We start from the raw sequence: 19236 nt of genomic DNA, 5'->3' as shown, positions 1-19236 counted from the left end.
CCTTTCCAAGTACCCCCTGCAAGCTGCTCAAGTACCCCTAGGGGTACACGTACCCCTGGTTAGGAATCACCGGGCTACTGTGTCAAGGTGCTGACCCAGGAGATGGAACCCAGCATGGGGGTGTTGTCTATGAAAATATGATTGAAAATATATTATTATTATTATTATTATTATTATTATTATCATCATCATCATTGTTAATTTTCTTTGTAGGATTTTCTAATTATTTCACCCCCTATGTGTATCTGACCTTTGACCTCCTCACTGTACAGAGGCAGCAGCTGAACAACATGAACACACACACACACACGCACGCACACACACACACACACACACACACACACACACACACACACACACACACACACACACACACACACACACATGCACAGTTGAACTTTGTGAGTTCATCAGTGATGACAACAGGGTGTTGTTTTTCCCACCGCATTCAAATATCAGTTCATATTTACCTGACGCTTTATAGAGACATTCACACACACATCCAGCCATAAACCATGAGAACCACCAACTGTACACAACTGTGTGTGTGTGTGTGTGTGTGTGTGTGTGTGTGCGTGCGTGTGTGTGTGTGCGTGCGTGCGCGCGCATGCGTGTGTGTGTGTGTGTGAGCTGTTTTTAAAATGATTAACCTTTACAGCTAGTTCGACCAGTCTCATGATCATAAACCCAAAAGATTTGACTGCTCCAAGTTTCAAGTTTATTGTCACGTACTTCATAATAACACAACATCATTATGAAATTCTTAGACTCAGAGCCAACTCAACTTTACATAATAAGTCAAATAAGTGAAACAAGTCAAATACAATATAATTTACCAAGGAAAAGCTATACAAGTTAAAAGGGTAAAGTGCAGTAAGTAAGAAACAGGCTAATTTAATTATTAAAATAGAATTAAAAAAAACGTATTTGCATAGATAAGATTTGGCGTGCAAAGAAACGGTATCATGTGAATAATAGTATTTACCTAAAGACAAAATAAAATATAATAACATAATAAATCTCCCCATTGGGAAAGTAAGGGTGTACTGTACGCTATTTGAAAGATATCTTTAATGTTAATGGATTACTTTCTTTTTCTGATATCAAAGACGCATTCCTCTTTTTTCTTTTATTTACAGCTTAGGTCAGCACTCAGGGCATACGGTGTACCCTGGCAATGCTTTTTACCCACTCATCCTGTTATTTACAGCTTAGGTCAGCACTCAGGGCATACGGTGTACCCTGGCAATGCAATTGTATTTTGTTGCACAGAACATACCTTACCCTCATCACGCTCCATCACATGAAAATGACTAATGATTATTTTTGACACCTGTGCTCAATGAAAGTTCACGGCACATTTCTACATATGTTTTGGGACTGTCCCCCTGTTGCTCAATTCTGGAACAATTAATGTCACATCTAAATTAGGTTTAGGCGTGGGGGCTGGGAGAGGTTAGCTCCAGCCGGTCCACCGACACGCTGCACGCCGCCTCGCTCAGCTGGTTCTGCTTGTGGGCTATCAGCATTGCGGCCTGTCGGCACTGCGGCCTGTCGGCACCGGTAGAATAGCCGGTTGGTAAGTTGTAGATCCTGAGTGGGATTTCCACTCGGGCAGTATTATATTTTTGGAAAATGTAGCATAAATTGTTAATCTGGACATAATTATAGCCTTATGTATAAAGCTGCTGAATATACACTGTGTTCATAGCAGAATAATAACTGAACATGCCCATTCGTGGTAATGTCATATTTCAACGTCAGCTTGACGTTCCTGCGTAGACGTTTAAATCATCCCCCAAACCGGCTGTGATTTGGCCACGTCCTGGACGTCACTGAAAGACGTCATCACAATGTTATCATGATGTCATTTTGCTTGCTGGGTTATAGTAAAAAAAATGGCAGGAGGAGTGGAATAAAGAAACTAAAGGTAGGCATTATTATAATATCCAAAAGACAGTAGGAAAAATATGAGAGACATGAGCATAACTAAAAAAGATGAAGATATCATATCAAGGATGAGATTTGGGCACACTGGGAAAGCATGAGACTGATATGTGTGAATATTGCAATAGGCAGGAAACATTAGAACATGTAATGATTGATTGTCCATACTACCAACAGGAAAGACAGATCCTCAACAACAGATTGGAGAGCAATCGTATCAAGCTGGAGTTAAAATAAATATTGCAGTTGAATTCAGGGAATGTGGGGTATAGGGATATATTTTTTATTTTGAGAGGAAACTGGACTAAATAGAAGAATATAGTCAGGATAGTGTAGTGTTTTAGAAGTCCATTCTGATCCACACTCCATTTCAGAAGGTGGCGGTAATGCACCATAAGTTGTTTGCCAACCGCCATAAAGCACTAGTAGAAGAAGAAGAAGAAGAAGAAGAAGAAGAAGCAGAAGAAGAAGAAGAAGAATACCAGTTGGTGGCGGTAATGCACCAATTCGTTGTTTGCCAACCGCCAATAAGAAGAAGAGAAGAAGCCGGAGGCAGGCAGCAGGCAAGATGTCCGCTCCCAAAACCGTTCCTAAAGATGCTCAGGTATTTCTGATCAATAATAACTAATAACGGATCAATAACTCATCATTGCTCTGATCAGGCCTGCGTGTGTGATATTGTCTGTGACGTCAGCCAGCTCGTGCAGCGACCAGTCTGTGCATATTTCTAAACCCGCTAGTAGTGTTAGCTTGCGAGCTAGCGTTAGCCCATTCACACAACACATCACAACACAACAGCCGTCATGTGGCTGAGCAGCAACACTTTTGGATCGAACTAGTTAAGTTAGTTAGCTTTGTGTTTTTACAACAAAACACGTACAAGTTGTCATGATCGTTAACGTTACATGTCATTGCTAAAACTACGTTTGTACAGTACAGTACAGTACTTGACTAATAAACAATTACTATGGGATTTCTAGAGTTACCTGATTATACAAGTGGTCATGTAAACAGCATAAGCCCATTCATCTATATTATTAGTATTCCCCTCTACGTCGTTACGCACAAAATGAACCAAGAGTTCGAGCTGAACCAAAACACTGTGCTGAGAGGAGAGATAGGGAGATATACATGTATGCTTTACAGGGTTCCTTCCTACGCAGGTTTGGAAAGGATGGAAAAGTATGAATGAATGTGATGATTTCCAGGTCTTGAATAGTTCTGGGATTTGAACAAATTCCTGTAAAAGTATGGAAAATGTGGTTCATGTCCTACACACACATAACCATAGCTTTTATGTTGTGTAGTAGACCCACTTTGAGTACACCATTTGTGTTGATGATCAGAATAATGTTCAGATAGAGGGTTGCTCTCAGGGCTCCAGACTAACTTTTTACACTAGGTGCACTGGTAATTAATGTAGAAATATAGTTAGACGTTATATAACATATAAGGATGTACTATGGGTGGACAGATGATAGATAATGATTGTTAAACGGATAGTAATGTATTAGTTAGGCTATAGGTAGATGTATTATATTATAGTATTATATGCCTGTATATATTGTATAGTATTTTAGGAATATTGTGATGGAGGTTACATGGTTATTTGGATGGACATATGCTGTATTTAGAACCAGGTTGAGTGAGTTTTTGTTTGTTTTCTCTTGTTTGTCTTAAATTTATGATTTTAAAATGTGTTTTGTCTTTTACTTTGCATATTTGTAATGTATCTGTATTGTTTGTTTTGACTGTGGACCCCAGGAACAGTAGATGTTGCCTTGTGTAATGGCTAATGGGGATCCTAATAAACTAAACTAAACTAAACTGGTGCACCTTACTTTTTAATGTAGGTGCACCAGCACATCATTTAGGTGCACCCACATTTTTCACCAGGCCTTTTGGCACCACAATAATACATTTAAGCGTTACCTTCTTTGTGATTTTGTTGACATATTGGCAGATTATTAAATGATACGCTCAAAGATTTTCATGTCAATAAACGTCTGTTAAAGTCACTATCACCAACACAGAGTTAACACAGTGGGGATTGAGCCTATGGCCCACTGATGGAAGCCTTTGCATTTTAAGTATTGCAGCATTTATGAACTGGGTGTCTGTGGTGTGATTATCACCTTACATTATCCTCCTAAGTTGAAAAAGCTAGGAGCACATTTAAGGACACAATGATTAATCTCTGATACATTACAATTACCAGTGCCAAAGTTTTTAGGTGCTCCACAGCGCCGGATGTATCGGTTCGTTGCTCAGTGGTTGGGAGGGCGTAGTGCAGTTTACAATTTTGAGCATCGCCTCCGCCATGTGAAAAAGTGCTCGCTATTGCAAAGTACGCACTATTTGGGAGTGCCAGCTGGGCACCTACATGATAACATTCTGAGTTTTATTGTGATTGATGACATGTATATCGTGTGCAGCCATTTAGCCGGCGTTGCAGTGGCTATAGGGACCGCGCATCTGAGACTCTGAAGGAAGAATGAATGACTGATGAGTCTCGCGCGTTGAGGCTAGGTCTGCACCAAAATCGCATCCAGTCAAGAACATAGGGTCTGCACCAAAATCGCACCCAGTCAAGAACATAGGGTCTGCACCAAAATCACATCCAGTCAAGAACATAGGGTCTGCACCAAAATCACATCCAGTCAAGAACATAGGGTCTCTACAGAGTGGCACCTTTTTCCAAGCTTTGTCTGGGGGGAGACCCTCAGTCTCAGACTGAACCGCTGGTTTATGTAATATAATACATTCATTGATTGAATTTCCTGCAGGTGATGATCCAGATCCTGAAGGACATGGGCATCGCTGAGTACGAGCCCCGAGTCATCAACCAGATGCTGGAATTCACTTACAGTGAGTCTACAGATGCTTTCTAATGGGGGAGTCGGTACAGCATAGTATCGCAATACAGTATATCGTATTGCACCAATGCCAATTAATTCATTCGCAATATTTTATTATATAGGTCAGGGGTGTCAGGCTCATATTAGGTAGAGGGCCGGATTTGTTCAACTGAGACCTCATGGGGGCCGGATTTTTTTTTTTTACTAAAATCAATTCGACTCATTTACCCATTTACTTCACAAAAGAAATACTGCTCTTTCCATTTCTCTTGAAACTGCCTGCATTCCGTGTCAACCTTTCTCTTTTTCGACAGCATCTTGTTCAGGGGGGACTGGGATCATAATTCAGGCCGGGCATTAGATACCAAGCAGGCCAGGCCGATACGGGCCGACGCGCGTGCCGGCGTCCGAAAAATTTGGGCCGTTTAAAGCTCAATTTGGGCCGTTTGAAGCCAGATTTGGGCCGTTTGAAGCCCAATTTGGGTCGTTTAAAGCCCGATTTGGGCCGTTTGAAGCCCAATTTGGGCCAAGTCCAATTTTACAATGAGATGCACCCACTTTAACCCTGAATAAAGTAATAAAACCACTAGTAAACCAGTAGGCGGCGCCTGGCCTGCTGTTCAGTGAGTGGCCTGACTGCGGGCACAATTTTTTTTTTTTTTGCAGGCCAGGCCAGGCCACCGGGCATTTGCCCGACGTGCCCGATTATGCAGTCCGCGCCTGATCTTGTTGATTCTTTTGTTTTTTGGTAGGTAGCTGAATGCGCGATTCAATTCCAGCGTGGCATCATGGCGGCTTTGTTTACACCTGATGACCTACTGACATACTTCCTTGTAGTGCAGGTTAATTAACTTATGAATGAACTCTTAGCTTGCTTATTAGCCACACGTAGTTCATAATAATGGGGTGCGAATTTAATAATAATAATATATATATATACTGTATATATATTTTTTTAATATTCCAAAACATCTCGCGGGCCGGATGAAACCTGCCCGCGGGCCGGATCTCTGACATCCCTGATATAGGTTGTCAAGTGCATCATGCAACATTTCCGACAGATTTTTATGACAGTGCAGGTCACTCTGTCTGCTTGATAATCCCATTTTGCTGCAATACGAATGATTGAAATGAGTGGAAACTTGATTTCATTAGGTAAAACACATGGAAGTTTTTTCCTTTGGGGACATCAAAAGGGTAATAATCTATCGCAATATTTTTTAAATCATATTGTATTGTGACCTAAGTATTGTGATAATATATCGTGGGGACTCTGGTGATCCCCCCCCCACCCCTAGTTTCTAACTGTCAGCGTCAGAACGCTCTTGGTGCGTGTTCGGCCGTTTAAAACAATGCGTGGGGCTTTCAAATGCTGAGATCTGACGCTCCCTGTGCGTTTGAGACTCACATTTGTCTAGCAATGTTATTAACTGCTAGAATGTTTATTTTTATTTTTTTATTAATGTATTCTAAAAGAAGAGAAAAGGAAATGAAGAAAACTGTGCTCTTTAACATTTGTAAAGAGCAATTTAAAGATGTAGTTACAAAGTGACGAAAATTCCTTCAAAGACTGTAAATCATTCTGGATTGAAACGCTTCGGTTAAAGGAGAATTCATTTTTTTGTTACAACCTGGACCTTATTTCCAGCTTTAAATATGATTTTTAAGTCACCCTGATAACTTCGGTTTGATAAACAAGCGTGGAAACGTTCATCTGTTTTGACCTGCGAACTGAAAACGAGGAATTCAGGGCATATGAAATGCTTGTATTTACGTCCTGTATATTAACTTATCTTCCGACACTCAAGCTGCTCATATCCTTATTATATCATACAGACAATGAGCAAAATAACAATCTATTTAGCTCTGTGCTACATCTGCAGCGTGTGGCTTGCTGTCTGTCACATTGGTAGAGATATAGAAGCTCCCATTCCACCGCTGCTCAGGTGTAATGACGTTATGGTCGTTATGGACGTTATGGTCCATGACGTTATTCCGGACGGCTCAAATAAATACGTGCGGCCATCGAATTCAACTGCATCTTCCATGATATCGAAATCAAATAAATATCAGCCGTGTTTTTAGCATGCTAGGTTTATTGAGCTATAGCTACTGAAGGCATATCTCTGCTCTGCCCGGCATGTGCTTTCAACTCGCCCTGTTGTGAAACACATCCAGGGCAGCTTGTGTAGCTTAGCCTAGCCTAGCTAAATATCTGATTTCGAGATTATGGACGATTCATTTGAATTCGATTGCCGCACGTATTTATTTGAGCCAGTCCGGATTCAGATTAACATCAGGGATTACACTTTAGCAGAATCTGATCCCTAAGGAACCATCAGACTACTAATTCTCCCCCGGGCTCTTTTCAGCGGTAGTTACAGGCATCCCATTTCCGCCTGTCGGGTCAGTGAGACCAAATCTCGTCAAGTCAGTCCACAGGCCAGCGGCAGGAAAGTCTCGCGGGACTTGACGAGAGTTGTGTCTCACTAACCCGACAGGCGGAAATGGGATGCTTGTAACTACCGCTGAAAAGAGCCCGGGGGAGAATAGCAGTCTGATCGTTCTTTAGGGATCAGATTCTGACGATATGGGTCGAAAACGGGAATAAAACTGTCTATTTACATGGATGAAAAGCACGCTGCTACGTGGCCCCCACGGAGCTCCATTCTAGGACTGGCTTGCACACTATTGATCTCAAAACAACGCCTAAGACGGACAAAAACACTGCGGAGAACACTGGGTGAGTCGTCAGATAATAATTAATGTGAGGAGAGGGCTCCAGGTTAAAAAAAAAACGAAATTCTCCTTTAAATGGAGTGTCTAGCTTAAAGTATGAAGGAGCAATTAGAATTAAAAGAGGGCATGGTTTCACCATGAACTGCTGTTTAAAACCAACGGGCGGCAGTTGCACCCGGAAGCATAGCCAATCTGTTTTTTACAAACATGCTGATTGGTCCTATAAATAATGAATGAAAATGCAGATGTAACCGGCTGCTGTGTCTCTCCTCAGGATATGTCACGAGCATCATCGAAGACGCTAAAATCTACGCCACGCACGCCAAGAAGCACAGTGTGGACGCCGACGACATCAAGCTAGCCATCCAGTGCCGTATGGACCAGTCCTTCACCTCACCCCCGCCAAGAGACGTAAGCCTCTGCCAGTGTAGGACATTTCAAAAATATTTTGGGGGCAAATTTGGCCCCCACTGTCTAAAAAATGGGGGCATTTGCAAAACTAGGGTGGGCCTCCCCCACAGCACGCTGCTGCGTGGCCTCGCCTGCTCTATTGTAGGGCCATATGATTTCCACAAAACGGAAAAAACAGACGGAATCATGGAATTTGGTAATAAAAATGGAATCAACTGTATAAGTAAGGGATAATGTATATTGAGGCGGTGATTACGGGGGAAATAATGACCGACAGGTGATGATTGAGCCCGACGCGCAGCGGAGGGCTTAATGATTCACCTGAAGGTCATTATTTCCCAGTAATCACCGCCTCAATATACATTATCCCGCTTAGAACACGGCCTACAACTAAATCATTCAATAATCTGACAAAAATAATTATTCAAATAGATTTTTTAATAGCGTTTTCAACGGCAAAGCGGTTTCATTCGTAATTGGCACACAAGACACCACAGCTGCAACTGGTTGGCCTAATTAGTAGTGTTTGCTGACAAAAAGCTCTTATCAACTGATTAATCCAGGTGTGGCAGAGCAGCGGTCGGTTGTCGAGAAATAATGACCGGTGAATATTGTTGATTGACCAATCAGAATCGAGTATTCGAGAGAGCCGTGTTCTAACATGGAATATTGCAGAATTGTACATAATTTGGCTGAAATTGATCAAATTAGGCCTAATTATCCAAATCAAAATTAGACCTAATTATTGTACTAACGTAAATGATTTCGTAATTGTAAAATAGGCCTAGAGAAATGACTGTATATTCAATTGGGGTGTTCTGAGAGGGGGGTCAGTCTTGCGTGGGACCCTTATGTCACCTCACAACTTGATTTTCACTTTGAGAAACATGTTGCAGGGGCTGTCTGAGAGATCAAAGTCATAAATATAAATAAATATATATATATATCGGATCCCGCTTTTTTCATCTCAATTTGGGTCATTTCTCTGATTCGTCCAGATCCGAGGAGATTTTTTTATGGGGGGGGGGGGTCTTGGAGAACCCAAGTTAAATTTGCAAGGTACCCCCAGTACCTTGCATTAGAGCTGTCACTTTTTCCAAAAATAAAGTTTGAACGAACTTTAATTGCCCCTCAATTTGTTTGAATATATCTAAAGTTAATTGGATAATTCCAACCCCCCTCTGCCCCACGGCCCCATAAAACTATGTTACATGTTATGGAGATAGTCTCTTTTCTCTTTGATTTCTTAATGACCAGCTGTTGAGAGCTGATGAGTTGCATTGAGGCTAGTGTTGTGATTGTCCGCACCTGGCTTTGTTGTTGTCGTCTGCATGAACCTGGGAATATGCTTGACATTTGGCCCAGCCGCACGGAAATGTTAGAGCGGAGCGCCCTCTGCTGGATCATCAATGAATTACATTAAAAAAAATCCCCACGCCACAAAAGAAACAATATTATTATTATTATTTTAATTCGGATGGGTCAATTACATATCGAACGTCCCCCCCCCTCCCCCGCATTCGAAGTTACATTCGAATTCCGATTAAAAAGTGACAGCTCTACCTTGCACCCAGCTTGCAGGTGCTGGGTGTGAGTTAGAAATGGAAATTGAATGAAAATAAAATGATTGAAATCTTAATCGAAGCGTTTATTAAGCGTTGTCTGTGTTGTGACCGTGTGTGTTGTCTGTGTCTCTTATCAGTTCCTGCTGGAGGTAGCCAGGCAGAAGAACCAGACCCCTCTGCCCCTCATCAAGCCGTACACCGGGCCCCGTCTGCCCCCAGACCGCTACTGCCTCACCGCCCCCAACTACCGCCTCAAGACCGTCCAGAAGAAGGTACCCCACCTCCCTAAAGCCCAGTCTCTGCTCACCTAGAAGAAGGTACCCCACCTCCCTAAAACCCAGTCTCTGCTCACCTAGAAGAAGCTACCCCACCTCCCTAAAGCCCAGTCTCTGCTCACCTAGAAGAAGGTACCCCACCTCCCTAAAGCCCAGTCTCTGCTCACCTAGAAGAAGGTACCCCACCTCCCTAAAGCCCAGTCTCTGCTCACCTAGAAGAAGGTACCCCACCTCCCTAAAGCCCAGTCTCTGGGCACCTAGAAGAAGGTACCCCACCTCCCTAAAGCCCAGTCTCTGCTCACCTAGAAGAAGGTACCCCACCTCCCTAAAGCCCAGTCTCTCTGGGCACCTAGAAGAAGGTACTCCACCTCCCTAAAGCCCAGTCTCTGGGCACCTAGAAGAAGGTACCCCACCTCCCTAAAGCCCAGTCTCTGGGCACCTAGAGTCTAAGGTACCCCACCTCCCTAAAGCCCAGTCTCTGGGCACCTAGAGTCCATCAGTCTGACCACTAATAAACAAGGTTCCCACGGGTCCTTGAAATCCAGGGAAATGTTTTAATTTGAGAAATAAAAATCAAGGCCTTGAAAGTTTTTGAAAATACCCATAAATAGACTTTGGCAAGATAGAAGAAGGCAAGAGACCACAGTCTGCCATCACTGTAACAAAGCACAGTTTCACATTAGCCTCTTTCAGACATGCCTTGGAACTCGGGAGTTACCTAGAGGGGATCCGGGTGGCGGTGTATGTACGAACACATTTTGCTGAGCTATGCGCGCTCCCGCGACCCTCCTACGATCTGGCTCTGAGACAAGGCTCTTACCTAGTATCATAGGCGGGTTGGTCCCCCTCCCCTCCAGAGCTCCGTGAAGTAGCCAGCTCAGTGAGTGGGATGAGAGAGACAGAAAACCAGCGTGACAGATTATTATTATATAAGTAGTCGATGTGAATGAGCGAGCGAAAAAAGGATGCAGTTTCAGTTTTAACCAACAGGCTACGTGTTGCTGGATTGAAACGCTCATGGCTTTGATCTTATTTCATTTCTGCATAGCTTCGCACAGCACACACATTTAAAATAGAGCATTTTTGGACGCGAGGGTCGTCCTGCTTCCCAGTATTGGACATCGCTAGGTAGCGTATCTGGATCTGGTTGCGTTCATGCCTTTTACACAGCGTTTGTGAAGATTCACGTGCAGAACCGCAAATTCCAAGTAGCGTCAAGTCAGGCAGTATAAAACGGAAACCTCCGGCTACAACCTTCGCAATAATGACATTTAAATAAAGTAAATGCACGTGTAATGTGTGTGTGTGTGTGTGTGTGTGTGATCTGAAAGATACAGAACAGAGATAAACTGGAAGAATATCTGCTCCCTTCGAAAAGTCAATTTTAACCCGTAGTGAGTCGACCCTTCTGATTTTTTGTTACTAAGTAATACAACATTGATTTTATTTTGAAGGTAAAAACATCTAGCTTCCTGTATTGTGTATAATTCTAGTAGGATTGATGCATTTTAGGACTGAACGCTAGCAAAGACCTGTTTTCTTGTAGCACTTGAGACTCGAGGAAATCGATGCATCTGGGTGTGAGTTGTAGGGTTGTTTAATTAATTACCAACGTTATGCGCAAACAATTATATGCCGCGAACGTTGGGCAGTAATTGCCCATTATGTATTTTTAGCAACTTGTTTTCAGACTCTGCATGTCGTGATAGTTTGTTGAATGTCAATGCGATTCACTTCAAGTCGAGCTGAACCCAAAAATGACTTTTATTTTCTTTTAGTTCAAATACCTGGGTATGCAGTGCACCTATTTAATAATGTATGCAAAAAGAATCACAACAATCTTATTTCTTTAGTTTTTCCACACTTTTTCACATCAAAAGTTTATTTTTCAAGATTTCATTGATAACAGTAATGTACAGTTTTCTGACGTCACCTAGTACTATCAAATTTCTACCCCATTTCAACCAATCATATCACGACATGCAGCTGTCAATCAAATCTTCATTTCAGGATAATTTTCTCTTCCAAATGAAGTAGAAAATGGCTAGTGCCTGTCATCTGGCAGAATTCCTATCCCATAAACTAACTACTAACTTGGCCAATTGTTAGAAACATGAACCAAAAACAAAAACTATAATCTCTAAGAATGCAAAGAAATGTAACAGGCTCGTTAAAACGCGCATTCCAGGGATATCGTATTTACAGCAGCGATAATGGCGCGCGCATCCGAGAGCTTGGTTGTCAGGGTTGCACTTTGGAGATTCCAGGCCGACGTGCTGCGCTCTCCGCTCGGCAACACGAAGGCAGCTGGCTGCCTGCGGGTCGCTGAGCTCCACTCCTCCCGTCAAAAGGCTCTTCCCGAGGGGAGCGCCACAACACACTGAATCCCACTCCATTTGGAGGTGGAACACGCCAGGATTGGCCAAAGCCCAATCCAGTCCCCAAAATTGTCAAATAAAATCATCGACATGATACTATGACCCGCCTCTCAACCTGTCATCTTAGACAAACTATGTTTTCAGTTTGAAATGGACTCATATGCACGTGACGAACGGGTTCAGTTCGACTTTAAAGCTATGCTCAGACAGTGAAGTACAGCTGTGTGGTCAGTTTTCACAACTCCCCATTGTGTGGTCATGCCCAAATTCCCCCCACCCCCGCCCTCTCTACTTTACACCTGGAGGTGCTCCTCCCCCCAGCCCCGCCCCCTCTCTACTTTACACCCGGAGGTGCTCCACATGTATGAAAGCAACATGCCTCATGTCTGAAAGGGTTAACTTCACGTATCCCCCGGGTCAGGCTCAGGGGAAGCAACCCTGACCTGACCCAGAGTTCATGTCTGAAAGTGGCTATTTTTTAATACATTTATTACTCTCGTAACGGACAAGCCCGTCTTTTATTGTCACACGAACACCACAACACATGCATGCGGCCACAACACACTCATGCTGACGGTGGCCGGTGAAAAGTGTCCTCTGCATTTAACCCATCCAGGCATGTCCTTTCCTCCGGGGGGCAGGCCAGGAGCAGTGGTCGCTTTCTCGTACAGCGCCCGGGGACCAACTTCGGATGATGTCGTCACTGGTCGGATGACGATGACGATCTGATCTTCTGCATGTTTTTAGTGGGGGGGTTATATACGGAGGAACCCCCCTGGGGGAGCACGGGGAGAACATGCAAACTCCACACAGAGAGAAAGGCCCTTACGACGAGATACCCCACCTGGGCAGTAGGCACTGAAGATATGGGGGGGAACACAACCACAGCGCCCACAGTGTCCCAGGCGAGAATCGAACTCAGGACCTTCTGACTGTGAGGCAGAGATGCTCACAAGTCATTTTTTGCAAGTCCAAGTCAAGTCTAAAGTCTTTGAGCTCAAGTCCAAGTCAAGTCTCAAGTTTCTTATGGATGAGCGTTCTATCATCTGCTGCATGTCATCTGGTCTGCTTAGAACACTGCATAGCTAAAACTAAGGAATTCAAAGCATGTACTGTATTATCCTCACTCCTTTATCTATCAGTATACAGTATCAGCATTGATTGGATGCCATTAGTAGATATTTCCTTAATGTTAATGCACCAAAAAAATAAAATAAAAAAATAAAGCTTGTTCACAAGTCCCAAACCTCAAGTCCAAGTCAAGTCTCAAGTCTTTGAGGACGAGTCTCAAGTCACTGTGGGTGAGACTTAAGTGCGACTCAAGTCCAAGTCTCAAGTCCAAGTCCCCATGTCTGCTGCGAGGCGACAGCGCTACCGACTGCGCCACCGTACCCCCGCATTACAAAATGCGGCAAACTTTATTGCGTTCAGGCAAGATTTTTTTTTCTTTACCGGCAAGTCCTAATAATCAACCAAACTATTATTCACCAAAAAATAGAGTTTAGAGTTTAAAAAATCTAAAATTACAAATTCAGTTTCAGTTCTCAAGTAAACCCTCATCCCAAACAAATCAATAACGGATCTCTCCAAAAAGAAAATTAACCAAACATCTCCGACCAAGGCTAGTTAGTCTCTGCTGGGTTCAGAGCCTGATCCTGCTGTCAGACCTGGTCTTCTGTTGCAGCTGTTGTCTCTGCAGTAGTATGTTCTCTGGGCCTTGTGCTGCTGTCTTGATGTCTTGCTGTCTTTGTCTCCAGATATCCTCATCGGCGGGCAGGATCTCGGTGCCTCGCCTCAGTGTGGGAGCCGTCTCCAGCAGACCCTCCACCCCCACCCTAGGTGAGTCCAGCAGGGGGCACTCTGCTCTCACACTGGTCAGCCACAGCTGAAGGTGGGCGGAGCGACCAGGGCACAACAGACAGCAGCACACTCTCTGCGCTGTGTGTACAAGGAATGGCTGCCACCGACGTTGGCAATCACTATAGACCTTATTCGATTGACGTCACTCACGTACGTGCACGCCCACCGCCGCCATGTTCTCGACATAGCGCTGCAGCTTTAAGTGACAGCCTATGTGAGAGCAGCGTTTATAGGAAGCTAGCCGCCGTTAGCGTTACCTGTATCGTTCCAATTGTGTTCGGATGGTGACCTGCGTTACACACGGCTGTAGTAATGACAGCAATAAAGTCCCCGTGGTTTGTTCCTATCTCTACCGTCCTCAGACGTGAAGGGAGCGAGACGGAGGATACGTCAGCAGCACAGGAGATGTGTGGATAGTTAGGAGAGACAGGTGAAACTTTCTGACAGCTCCTCACAGCAAAGTCTGTTCACCTCGTTTTTTCTTTTGTTTATTTATTACAGGCATTAACGGCAGCATACAAACAACAACTCTGGTTTTTTTATTGCTGTCATCACTATCGCTATTTTGTAATGGAACAGACACGACAATAAGGCCGTTACTATAGTTGTCAGCTGCAGGATGGTATGTCAACAATATGGCGCTGTCCGGGGTTAGCGAATAAGGTCTATTGCTGCCTATGACATAAGATGATCTTGGCCAATAATGATGTCACTGATGACATAACTGATGATGTCATATACATTGTGACATCATCAGTGGGACAAAATTTAAGCAAACAGTGCCCACTTGCTCCCTTTTATATAATTTCAAGGCTCGGTCGCCCAGCCTGCAGTTCGACCGTTGTGTTCGACCGTCTCTTATGACATCACTGATGATGTCACAATGTCTATGACATCACTTGATGATGATGATGTTAATAATAATAGAAACGCTAATGCCTGATAGCTTCATAGGGTGAATTTTGTGCAATCCGACCAATAACATCACAGCTATCACGTATCTCCGTCCGATCGACTTCGAACTGGAACAGGCACTGCACTATCTTATCTAGGACTGTCTGTATGTCTGTCCTTCACGGATCTCGAGAACCGTTTGGTGGATCGACTTCAAACTTGGGGAGTGTGCTTAGGGCATGGGTGGGCAATCTTTTTCCCCAGAGGGCCATACTGATTTACATCAAGTAAGCGAAGGGCCACACATTGGAGATCATACCTGCCAACACTCACTATTTTTAATCCTCTCTCCCGTTGTGATTGGTAATTTCTTGTTAATCTCCCAATATAATCATCATCATCATCAGTATATACATAATGGGAGCCGGGGCTCTGTCTGTCTGTCCCGCTAACATCATCAGTGATGTCATAAATCCCACTGATGACATCATCAGTGATGTCATAAATCCCACTGATGACATCATCACTGATGTCATAAATTCACTCACACACACAAAAAGTCACGAGAGACTGAGGGAGAGAGAGATGTGGAGAGAGAGGGAGACGTGCGCGTGCCAATAGGGCAGGCAAGGCCACACAGCAGCCGGGCATCTCGAGAACCATTCGTCCGATCGACTTCAAACTTGGCGGGTGCATTGCTGGGAACCCGAGAAATCCCAGTGGTAAACTTTGTGCAATTCAACCAATAAGATCACAGCTTTCACGTACTATATCTCCAGGACTGTCCGTCCGATCGACTTCTGTATGTCTGTCCTTCGCGTATCTCTAGAACCGTTTGTTGGATCGACTTCAAACTCGGGGAGTGTGCTTAGGGGGACCTGACCGAGTGCAGTGTGGTGGGAAGTGATCAATCAATGTGATCAATAACAGTTCAGTGACAAAGTCTGACTGCAGAAGTCTTGTTTATTCCCTAAAACTGAAATCTTTCCAGCGATGCCATTGGCTGCTAGAGTGTAAATAACTTGTGGTGTCTCCTCACTCAGGAAGCCCCTCGGTGCAGTCGGTGGGCAGTAAGGTGGGGACGCCGGTGTCTCTGACAGGACAGAGGTTCACGGTTCAGATCCCGCCCTCGCAGATGGCCTCGTCCAAATGTGGTGAGACACCGACCCACCCGTAACACTGCAACATGATCTGTAACACTGCAACATGATCTGTAACACTACAGCATGAGCATCACTGAAGGAGAAACTGCCTCCACTGACGGGGCTTTTAGGGCGTTTTCATACCTGTGTAGGGCCATATGAAATTCCTTTTGTGTGTGTTTTTTTAAACCAAGTTGTGGGGTGATGTAAGGGTCCCACGCAAGACCGGCCCCTCTCAAAACACCCCAATCGAAAATATAATTATTATTTTATATTACAATATTTTATTTTACAATTATGAAATCATTTAGGTTATTACAATAACTAGACCTACTTTTGATTTTGATAATTAGGCTTACTTTGATCAATTTCAGCCAAATTATAGAAAATTATGCAATATTCCATGTTTTACAGTTTATTCCATTTCGGACGGAATTTGGTAATAGAAATTTTCTATTGCCAAATTCCATGATTCCGCCCGTCCAGGGTCTGTGATGTCGGCTGCGGCATAACTAACCCACCCATTTGTAACACACACACACACACACACACACACACATACACACACACACACACACACACACACACACACACACACTGAGCTGTCATTAAAAAGCCTCTATGCTGTCTTGTCCCTCAGCGATGCCGTCCACGCCCAACGTCCTCATCAACCCTTCTCTGATTGGCTCCAAGAACATTGTCATCACCAACGTGATGGCACAGAGCTCCGCCCCCGAGTCTCTGAAGAGGAAGCATGACGACGACGACTATGACACCCTGTGACCACGCCGCGGTGACGCATCTCAACCTGCCGTCACAGCCACTCCCCTCTGTCATGACATCATCAGCACGAGCCAGGTTATGATGTGTGATGTCATCGGCTCGACACCTTTAATTTTTTTACCTAAACTTCCTTCATCCAGTGAAGGGATTTTTGGAGTGAATTCTTTAAGGCTGCAACTAAAAATTATGTTCATTATCGATTAATCTGTTGATTATTTTCTCCATTAATCGATTAGTTGTTTGGTCTATAAAATGTCAGAAAATGGTGAAAAAATGTCAATCATTGTTTCCATTCAATTTCCTGTGATAGAGGAGTCAAGAAACCAGAAAATATTCACATTTTAGAAGCTGGAATCAGAGAATTTTGACTTATTTTCTACACACACAAAAAAATCAAAACGATTAATCCATTATCAAAATAGTTGTCAATTTTCTGACAATCGACTAATCGATTAATCGTAGCTCTACACTTCTTCATGTGGAATTTGACTGGTTCCCACTAGGGCAGTGAATCTTCACTGGCCTCACGATTCGATTATGATTCAGAGGGCTACGATTCGATTCGATTACGATTATCGATGCATCTTAAATCGATGCATCACTTTTTTTCCCCAATACATGATTTATTTTTTCTCACTTTCTTTTTTCTCACTGTGTGACTACTTTTAAAATAAAAGTGCATTTGGAATTGCATTGTATTATGATCCAAATAAACAACTGCATGTACTTCCATTATATTTTATTTGATTATTAAAAAAATAATAATTAAATGATCGATTTTTGACATTTGTGAATCGATGCAGAATCGTGCACGTCCGCATCGCAATGCATCTTATAATCGATTATTTTTGACACCCCTAGTTTCCACTGAGCAGCTAAACCCGTCACCTGTTAAAGGCTAACATGTATTTTTCAACCTGTTCTTGTGTCCAAGTGACTCATTGGGACAAGAATTTTTGAAATTGGTGCAGTATTGAGCGACAGCGCGTCGGCCGCGAAAAAGGCTGGGGCAAATACGAACCGTCAGTGTACGTCCAGTCGTCCACTAAAAGTGCTTGTTGTGTTTTTGCCACTGACAGGCTCAGATTGTTCTTATCAGTGTCTGATGACATGGAAACAAGAAACATGAAATGCTTTTCTTGACCTTTCACTTGATCCAGTCTGTTTGTTGTTGTGTGTGACCAAGTCTGGCTCAAAGAGAAGTTTAGCTCCAAGTCTCGCGAGAGTTGAGTTGTTGCAGAAGCTAGAAAGAAGCTAGGGGCCCGTGCTGGTACAGCTATACAGTGTACTATACGACCAAGGCTTTTTGGTCAATTAACTTCGACAATTAACTTTCGACTAATTCACTTTTTGTTCACCAGTAACGAGTAGTGTAACGGATTATGATTTCAAAAAGAGTAATATTAGTTACTAATCCAAGTAACTTCAAGTTACTGCATTACTTTCTCAAGCGCTGACTGGTTAATGTTGCAGGGCTATTTGTGACAAACTTATGCAAATATGTACATTGTGTATTGATACAATGCGTTCACCCTTCTTACATTTTACCCGTTTGGCTGTTACAGATTTTACAACAGCGTTATTAAAAACAAGCTGTTTAAAAGATTGTGTCTCGTCATCACTTTGAGCCAGGTGTGCTCTCCATCAAGCAGGTCACTTTTATGGGTTCATTCATAGGCTGTAGAAAATAAATAGTTTGAAGGCCTAAATATACAATATAGTTCCACGTCAAACCCCTGCGTGCAGCTCCTCGGAAATGTGACTCGACGCGAACAGCGTGAGAGATAACAGTAGAGTTAAAGCTATTACCAAGCACTAGTGCAGTGCCCGTTCCCCCTTGCACCACCCTGTGGGCGCTTAACGTTTCTTGATTATACAGAGGTACATTAAATAGATTACCAGGTGACACTCTTCAATTCGGCATATAGGCTATATAATCCACGGAAAGGTTACTCTAAGTCACACATGGGCAAAATACGGGCCGCGGGCCGCCACCTGTGTTGCCCGCGATGGAATTGCAAAAAATAAATAAACACATTGCACCTGAACGCAACATGCAAGATACCCGCTGAATAAGTGTCCAAATGTTCGTGTCATTCTGGCCAATACTCCACTTCTGTTATAACATTTCAGTCTGGAATGGAATATCTTTCAATAATCTTAATGACTAAAAGGCTACATTGAAGTAGAAATTTAAATAATTAATTGCGCTCATTGGTTTTGGATTTATTTAGCTTCAAGAGTGCGTTTTTGTTCGTGTGACCCTCAACACAGGCTTTGAGAATCCCGGGCCACTTACTGATACTTATGCTTATATTAACCCACTCATATTCTGGTTTATTTTAAGAAAAACATTTTGGCTAGTGGAAATTCTAATTGGCTCG

General features: G+C 43.2%; 1 protein-coding gene across 1 annotated transcript; it reads left to right on the top strand.

The window, feature by feature from the left end:
• The first annotated feature begins 2437 nt into the window (after positions 1-2437).
• taf9 (TAF9 RNA polymerase II, TATA box binding protein (TBP)-associated factor) lies at positions 2438-18412 on the top strand. Its single transcript, XM_083661228.1, has 7 exons — positions 2438-2551; positions 4734-4815; positions 7819-7955; positions 9658-9792; positions 13931-14012; positions 15971-16081; positions 16710-18412. Exons 1-7 carry the CDS (start codon positions 2516-2518, stop codon positions 16850-16852), a joined length of 726 nt encoding a protein of 241 aa, XP_083517354.1. The 5' UTR covers positions 2438-2515; the 3' UTR covers positions 16853-18412.
• Positions 18413-19236: the final 824 nt, after the last annotated feature.

The sequence above is a fragment of the Poromitra crassiceps genome (genome assembly GCF_964638095.1).
Source record: "Poromitra crassiceps genome assembly, chromosome: 26".
NCBI classification, from domain to species: domain Eukaryota; kingdom Metazoa; phylum Chordata; class Actinopteri; order Beryciformes; family Melamphaidae; genus Poromitra; species Poromitra crassiceps.
This window is presented reverse-complemented; position numbering and strand designations above follow the sequence as displayed.

What these genes read in the sequence shown, in the direction of transcription:
- taf9 (XM_083661228.1), top strand. Translation starts at nt 2,516, where the DNA reads ATGTCCGCTCCCAAAACCGTTCCTAAAGATGCTCAG. An exon ending in CCGTTCCTAAAGATGCTCAG is followed by an intron (nt 2,552 to 4,733) that starts GTATTTCTGATC and finishes AATTTCCTGCAG; the next exon opens with GTGATGATCCAGATCCTGAA. An exon ending in ACCCTCCACCCCCACCCTAG is followed by an intron (nt 14,013 to 15,970) that starts GTGAGTCCAGCA and finishes CTCCTCACTCAG; the next exon opens with GAAGCCCCTCGGTGCAGTCG.